The 8,182-nt window shown below is 44.7% G+C and overlaps 1 protein-coding gene across 1 annotated transcript; it reads left to right on the top strand.

The window, feature by feature from the left end:
* LOC309858249 (guanylate cyclase 2G-like) lies at positions 1-2,080 on the top strand. The gene is made up of 3 exons (XM_082718959.1): positions 1-73; positions 878-940; positions 1,785-2,080. The coding sequence occupies exons 1-3, from the start codon at positions 11-13 to the stop codon at positions 1,977-1,979; spliced, it is 321 nt and encodes a 106-aa protein (XP_082575085.1). The 5' UTR covers positions 1-10; the 3' UTR covers positions 1,980-2,080.
* Positions 2,081-8,182: the final 6,102 nt, after the last annotated feature.

Raw genomic sequence — 8,182 nt, 5'->3', positions numbered from 1 at the left:
GCAAGTTGTGATGCTCCTTAATGACCTGCACAATTTATTTGATGACATCATTAAAACATATGATGTGTGTGAGGTGAGACACTTGGCTCCTGGGCTGTGAGGGGACACGCTCTCCTTGTCGCTGACTCTGGGGCTGGAGTGAGGGTGGACGCCGCCCTCGCTGTCAGCCAGGGAAGGCTCTATTTCAGGCTGGCATTCTATCCCGGTGCATGGCAGAAACTCAATATTTTATTCTTGTTTGTTTTCTTGGGAAAGGGCTTAATTAATCACAGATGTATGCACTTGTCAAGAATCACTAGTTGCTCCTTGTTTTCTTCCATTATTTTATCTCGTAGTAAACACATTTCTAAAGAGGCATTGGCCTTCTACTGACTAATTCCTCCAGCTCGCTCCTGATGTTTTCTTCGTATTCAGAGAGGCTCACATTTACTGTCCTTTAATGGTTGTCTTTGGACCCTATGTGAGTCTCACTTCCGTTCCTGTGATCCTAAGCAGTGTGGTTGAAGATGGGCCCCCAAGGGTAGCTATCAGACTTGTGTCTAAAATGAGAAACAATGGTCTGCCTCGTACCACTCAGGGATGTATGAATATGGTTACCCAGAGTTAAAAAAAAAAAAAAAAAAGATTGTTCAGGGGAGGATAGCAAAAATGAATAATTTGGATTCATTCAATGATGGATGCTTTGGGTGTTCTCTGAGTTTTCTGATGGGGCCGGATCCCGAGGGCAGGTGTCCAAACTCATGCATGCCTGGGGCAACCACAGGTTTCCTGCTCTGATCTTGGTTGCAGGGCTCTGCCTGTGGCCCTGGGGCCAGGGAGATTTGGGGGACAGTGTGGTCAGGTCCACAAGGACATATCCTTAATGATTATCCCCCAGTGTTCCCCACAGATATGCCTCTGTTCAAGGGTGAAAGCAAAGATGGTGAGGATACTCACAAAGGTAGGTCACACGTACCCCCAAATGGAAGCTATTCTGCTCAGAAGGGCATCCTCTGGGATTTCCTTTTGGTGTTATCTTCCCTGTTATGTTTTGCATGAGTTAATACTAAATCAGAGTCAGTGTCTAAAGGGTGTATGTACCCGTGATGGGGACAGGTAGCCTAGAAGCAATCAGATTTGTGTATGGGTTGATTTTGTAAAATTTGGGGGTGACCAGTAGACAGAGGTGCTTTTCCTGCCTGGCTAAAGCCGGAAATTCCACCTTTACTGCATCATCTTTGGATTCTGCTAAAATGCATGTGTATCTGGAAAGGGTTGTACCTTTCAAGTTTACACTAGTCATTTATTCTCTATTGCGAATGCAGAATCTGAAAGGTAATTTTATAGGGATTTATCAGGGGAGAGAAGAGGACAAATCAGGCAGATAAATGCATTTGTACATAAGTAGAAGCATACGTTGTGTCTAATGCATACCTATGTATAAAGGTATCTAAGAGCCCTTGTATGGGGTGAAGCTCTCGTATGTACCTTCAGGTTGGGTAAGATGAAGTCCTCTTGATGGATACCTGCGATTCTTCAAGATTTACCCCATTTGTGCATTGCTTCCTGCTTAACTGGTTTTGAACTTGAATAGAGGAAATACAGTCCCCACCGCTCTCAGAGTTCAGAGGAGGAAACAGTGAATGTGTGCATGAGGGCTTGGGGAAGGAAGGCTTTCTGGAAGAAGCAAGACAAGGGCAGAAACTCCCGGAAATGCTGGGACATGGAAGGAGTGGAAGTCAGGGGGTGTGGCTCTTCAAAGTGGGGGGCCTCAGAGCAATGCCACTTTGTTGCTTTATTTTCAGGTGGAAATCACTGGAGATGCATACATGGTGGCCAGCGGACTTCCCACTTGCGATGGAATCCATCACGTGCATGAGATTGCCACGATGTCCTTGCACTTCCTCAGCACCATCATCTACTTTGCAATTGGGCACGTGCCTGAGGAGCAGCTCGGGCTCCGGACTGGCGTCCACACAGTAGACAGCCCTTGGCCTTAGGACCCATGGATAGCAGCAGGTGATTCTGGATTCAAGTCCTAGGCCTGAGGTTTTTAGGACCCTGAAGTTGAATGGTAAACATTAAAGGGAAACAAAATGTTGAATTGTCTCTGTAAATGTGTTTCCAGCTAGCCAGATTACTTGGGAACAGAGAAGACACGCAGAGACTCCAAGGTGTTGAACCAAAAGTTAGGAGGAGACCAAGAAGCAGGACAGTTAAATGGGGCTGATATTTCCTGTGACTCTTTGATCTGGTCTGTTTTGGGTCAAACTCATGGGCACGTGACCTGTGCGGAAGCAACCATCACTTGGTTTAATGCTCTTCTTAGTTTAAGTATTAATGTATTTTTTAAAAAAATTAATAATATAATTATCACTATAATATTTTACAATATTAATAATAATTGTTAATTTTCTTAATTTCTTAATAAGTTTGGAATGAAGAGTTCCTTATTTTCATTTTAGACCAGGCCCTGTAAGCTATGTAGCTAGACCTGCTCCTACCTGTCCTCCGAGGCTTGACTAAAATAAAACCTGGCCCATAATCAGAATTAATTACTCCCACATTTGTGCCACAATTGCTTTGCTCACATCTCTAGTGCATGAATAACATCATCATTAATTTCTGTCTTAGCTTGGTTGTTATAACAAAATACTGTAGACTGGGTGGCTTAAACAACAGACGTTTATTTTCTCACAGTTCCGGAGGCAGGAAAGTCTGAGATCAGGGTTTCATTGTGGTCGGTTCCCATGAGAACCCTCTTCCTATCTCACCAAAGGCTGGCTGCCTTCTTTTCGTCACCTAGGGAAGAAAGAGAGTTCTGGTGTCTCCTCTTGGTATATGGGCACTATCCCCAGAACCTCATCTAAACCTATCTTGCAAAGGCCCTGCTTGCTAATACTGTCATCTTGAGAGTTCGGGCTTTTGCAAGTGAATGAGTGGGGCTTACCATCGTTCAGCTTATCGTTATTGATTATGTTGTTTTCCACCGAAGCCAAGGATTCTGTCGGTTGCCTCTTTGTAAATGCAAAGAAGTGCTGCCAACCTCTGCCTGAAGAGGGCGCTTCAATATTTGTTGAATTGCATTCACGGACCTCGTGTGCTGGCGCAGGCCAGCCCTTGGGAAATGCAGATGGCCTGTGCCCTTCTGCTCTCCTTCTTGCAGGTCCTGTGGGGCCGGTGTGGCGGGTATCCCCATGCGCAGGTACCATCTGTTCCGAAACACCGTGAACAGGGCCTCCAGAATGGAAAGCAGCGATCTGCGTGGGTATCATTGACCGTACTTTGCAAACACAATTGTCACTGCCCCCTCACCCTCACCGGAGGGTGTTTCAGCAGAGCCATTTTCATTTTGTCTACTGTTTTCCATTTGGAGGATAAGAGCATTCTCCACTTCAGACAACATTGATCACAAAATTTGTAGACAGGGCTTTGCCCCGTGCCTTCTGTGTAAATACACACAACTTCTTCTTTCCAGGATTTTCAATTCTAAACAGTCAGGTACACCTAATAAGGTGATTAAAAGGAAAAGCAGGAGTCAGCAAGCTTTTTCTGTTCAGGGCCAGACAGTGAATATTTTGGGCTTCATGAGCCATAGTCTCTGCTACTTAACTACTGTTTTCGTGTGAAAGCAGCCATTTATAATATATGAGTGATAAGTGTGGCCATGTTCCAATAAAACTTTATTTGTGAGCACCAGCAGTGGGCTGGATTTGACTGGTGGGTGGTAATTTGCCCATCCCGGATGCAGAGTATAGTTTTGGTGATGTGGAATTAATCTGTGGGCAGGAACTCCAGGGAATATCATATTCTAGTGCTTTACAGTAATTTTATTGCATTAATTGTTGCTAGACTATATATGCTATTTATTGGCTGAGATCTTTATCAGCTAGAAAAAAATTACTTAGGGGATTTAAGTTTCAAAATGTTTAGGTTGACATCCTTTAGAATTTCTATATTTTCCACAATATATAAAAGCATACAAAAATATTTTTTTTTCTCTTGGGGCGCCTGGATGGCTCACTGGGTTATAGCCTCTGCCTTCAGCTTAGGTCATGATCCCAGGGTCCTGGGATCAAGCCCCTCATTGGGCTCTCAGCTCTGCAGGGAGCCTGCTTCCCCCTCTCTCTCTCTCTGCCTGCCTCTCTGCCCGCTTGTGATCTCTGTCAAGTAAATAAACAAAAAATCTTAAAAAAAAAAATTCTTTTTTCTCCTGATTACTTCATTGTTTGAGTTAATCGGCCAAGCCTCAAACATGGATTGCAACTTCTCTTTTAACTTGTGAATCAAGATTTTTAAGGGTAAGTCTTGAAAATGGGACTGCTGATGGAGGTTCCAAGCCTGTTTCTGGAGGCAATGCTGGTCGTGACCCACATTTTCAGTGATATGTCCCAGCTCTGGGACCATCCCAGGAAGCCCAAGGAGCCCAGTGGACCTCTATCCACAGGGAGTACCAGCTTGCATACGGAGTTAGTTCTGTCTAGTGTTTCTAAACTGAACATATTAAAGTTTCAGCAATATCGGTAGCATTTGAAGAATATCTGGATGGTTGGGGGGTCTCAGAGAGGTTGTCTGTTGTTAACTTTAATGAGAGATGCTGGTAGCTCAAGAGTTTGAGCAGCAGAGGCTTCCCTCTCCACAGCAGCCCCTGCCCACTGGCCCTCAAGTCACAACCAAGTCAGTAACTAGGCAAGAACTGGTTTATGGCAGCTCTCCACCTTGGGGGTACCTCTTTTCTCCTAGCTGTAAATGGTCTCCTGGCTTCTACTTAAACACCTCAGTCTAGTCTTTCACAAGGCAACAGCAAGCACAAGGCCAGTAATTATAATGCCCATATTTCCTCTACGGAGTACCTTCTCCTGGGTCTAAAGTGTCAGGGAGAGGAGACAGAGGCCCACTGGCTTGGGGGCATGAGGACCTCATCTCAATTCATCTAAATTTCTTTTCCTTTCCTCTCTGCCTTCTTCTCCATCTAGCCCGTCTGAAACACACCATGATGCATTCTCACCTTTTTGATAGCCATCGGCCTTTGGTGGGGCAGGGGAATGGATGTTCTCAAGAACATCTTGGAGATGGTCATGGAGGAAATGGTGAGTGGTTTCTATGATGTTAGGTGTTTGGGTGGGTATGGGGATTCATGGAAAGAAGTGAAAGAGAAGGGAATGGCATCAACTCCTCAGAGTGCTTAGCCTGGCCCTCGAGTGCTATATCTCATCAACAGACTTCAGGTGAGGGAAAGATTTTTCTAGAAGCCATCAGTATAGACCTAGCTTTGAATTTTACTGGCTGTCTGATTTTGGGGCCTGTTTTTTTTCACTAGTAAAATGGGAATGGTGATGATATTACCTTCAAAGGGTAGATGGGGGGATTAAATGTGAACATGTATATGAGGTGCTTCACCGGGTGCCCTACTGATCCAAAGAGCTCATAGATTTTATTATTATTTTTGAAAGATTGCCTTTTAGCAAAATTCAGCCTTGATGGGCTCTCACTCCGGAGGCCAGGGCTAACTAGTCTTTGAAGCTTATCAGCAAAGCCCAAGGAAATCAACATTTCATCTGTAATGAGGCCTTTCCTTCCCTGAGGCTTCTCCTGCTTACTTGTGCCTTGGCCAAGAACAACATTTTCAGTCAACAAGCAAGGGAGACCGAGGTGTCTGTTCAGAGGGCACACTCCCTTCAGGGGCAGCCTTTCCTCCTCTGTGACTTTCCTTTGCCTCCCACAGGGCAAAGGAAAACCAACAACCTTCTGGTTGAATCACTCTTCCAATCCCTGAATTTACTGAGGAAAAAGCTAAAGTCCTGGAGAGCTTCTGAGGTGTTTTCTTTAAAGGTGCTTGTGGGGTCCCATGAAAATCTGAGGACCGTTGGGTTAGACACATTAAATACGCCATTCGGGGGATGTAGATCTGGGGTACTGAGTTAATCTGCCAGTAGGGAGAGCTATCTAGCAGGCCTCCTCTTCCTGCCCCAGAGCTCTGTGGAGTTGGGATGAGCAAATAGGGTGAACTCATTTCTGGGGGACCAGGGCTAGGCTGTTGCTCCCAGACCTGCCAGTGAACTTGCCCTAGCTGCCAGATATTTCCGGCCCATTAGCTTGTGAATTTGTGGTGAACCCAATTTCATTCTGGGAGAGAGAAAAGCTGGAGAACAAAAGCTGGGGCTGCTGGGCACCCCCCTGACCCCCCGTCTGCTTTACCCAGGTCCTGCTCCCTAACCTTTAGTTATCAGAAGGCATCTCAGGAATGTTTATAAAGCACTATGGAAGGTGTGAGCAGTCCGCGCGGTCCAACAGGATCAGGCCGTTCCTGATCAGGTAGACCGGTTGGGGCAGCCCCTCTCTGCAAGGCTGGGTCCTGAGCTCTGACTTCCTGTGAGCGCTGCAGTTTCCAAAAGGAAATGTTTCACTCTCGATTTGTTGCTTAATTTCTTTCCTATCCAAAGCAGAGGAACAAAGATAGGCTTTGCTTTCCATCAAAGTGGAATATTTCATTGATATATGAAGGGCTTAATTTTTTCCAGCCTCCAGCAGATGAAGAGGAACCCATCCATTCTGCTATGAACATCTCCCCCTTCACACAGAGAACAGGGTGCTGCCATGTCTGTCAGTGGTTCTTGTAGCAGACTGACTAAACCACTAAACCACTAATGCACTTTGCACTATTTTTTTTTTAATCCCTTGCAACTCCTTACATCCCGATTATCTTCCCGATCATCTTCCTCCTGGCGGCTCCTGAATATGGGAGAGCAGCTTGGACGATGTATGGTGTTTGAGAACCTTTCCTGGGGAATTTCCCAAGACTGAAGGAGTGAAAACCAATGAGATCAGGGATGTTTTCTTGGGTTTTTTGTTTGTTTGTTTGTTTGTTTTTTTACTTGACCGGTGACCTGCCTTTGTAGAAATATTTTTGAACTCTGTAGAGGAAAATAATTTTGGTGAGTTGAGAGCCTTTAATATCCAATCTTACGAAAGGTTTGGTGGAATCCTTGCCTTTCTTCAGGAAGAGGGCCACTAAATAGGGGGCTGAGGGGTGTGCTGTCCAGACAGCCCCGTCTCCGCAGAGCTACTGTGTGTTTCCACTCGCAGCAGTTTTGTTCTGCCCAGAGGTTGCCCAACTGAACTCAAGGACTTTCACAGACTCCATTTTCTGTTGACATGATTCCATTTTTATTGCGGTAGTTCTCTGCTCCCCCCATAGGCCTTTAGCATCAAGGCTTGACAGTGTTAGTCAAAAGAAGGCATTTACCTGAGAGGGACAGGGGAGCTTCTGCTGCCACCTCAGCATGGAGACAATCGGACAACACTTAACTTTTTATACTTCAGAACTTCTTCTCTTGTTTGGGAGTAGAGTGCCTGGATTCCAAACACTTTGTTCTCCCATGGAAGGGAACAGAACAACCTCTGCTCTGAGGCCTTTCAGAGAGATAGACCATACCCTATCCATCCACCTAACCACCCATTCATCCCTCCATTCGTATGACAGTTCATTAATTCAAAGAGCAATTACTGAGCACGTACGCTGAGCCAGGTACCACACCAGGGAAATGAGAATATGAAACGTTCCCTGTTGGTTAGTTCTCAGATTAGTTGAAGAGAAGTAGCAAACCAATAGTACTGCCATATGTTAAGGGCTTATAGAGGTGTACACAAAAGTATGGAGGTAACAAAGCAGTCCAACGTTGTTGCATCTAAAAGGCATTAGACAATGGTACGCGGATGTAGGGACGGGGTGGGATATAGTGATTGTCTATTATCATCCCATCTGTGTATCAGTATGGAGTGTGTGTGTTTGTTCCCTTTCAGCTCTAGCTCACATGCTTCTAGAAGTTAGATAATAAAGACTTTGTTACTTCTGCCTTCTTCATTGGACATAATAAACACTTGGCATCAATACACACATAAACTCATAAAACATACCCACATTTGTGCATACACGTCCATTCACATGTGTACATATATACACGTATATGTATCTACATGCATATACACACAGAGAAATCTCTGTCTCTAAATACATATCTATTGATTGATAGATCAATAGGTAGAGACTTAGAGATTTATACTCAGGAAACATGCATGACTGTATATTTTTTTCTTTATATTACTCAAGTTTTAAGAGAGGGAGTCTTTAAGGATCATAAGCAGGAATTTGATAAGATTAACTTCCTAAAATCTATGTCTGGTGTTTTTTTCTATGTCAGCC

The sequence above is a fragment of the Mustela nivalis genome (assembly GCF_964662115.1).
Source record: "Mustela nivalis genome assembly, chromosome: 2".
NCBI classification, from domain to species: domain Eukaryota; kingdom Metazoa; phylum Chordata; class Mammalia; order Carnivora; family Mustelidae; genus Mustela; species Mustela nivalis.
This window is presented reverse-complemented; position numbering and strand designations above follow the sequence as displayed.

Excerpts from the sequence above, each read along its gene's own strand:
- LOC309858249 (XM_082718959.1), top strand. The coding sequence starts at position 11 with ATGCTCCTTAATGACCTGCACAATTTATTTGATGACATCATTAAAACA. Across the intron at positions 74-877 it reads AAACATATGATGTGTGTGAG|TGTTCCCCACAGATATGCCT; the intron begins GTGAGACACTTG and ends ATTATCCCCCAG. Across the intron at positions 941-1,784 it reads TGGTGAGGATACTCACAAAG|GTGGAAATCACTGGAGATGC; the intron begins GTAGGTCACACG and ends CTTTATTTTCAG.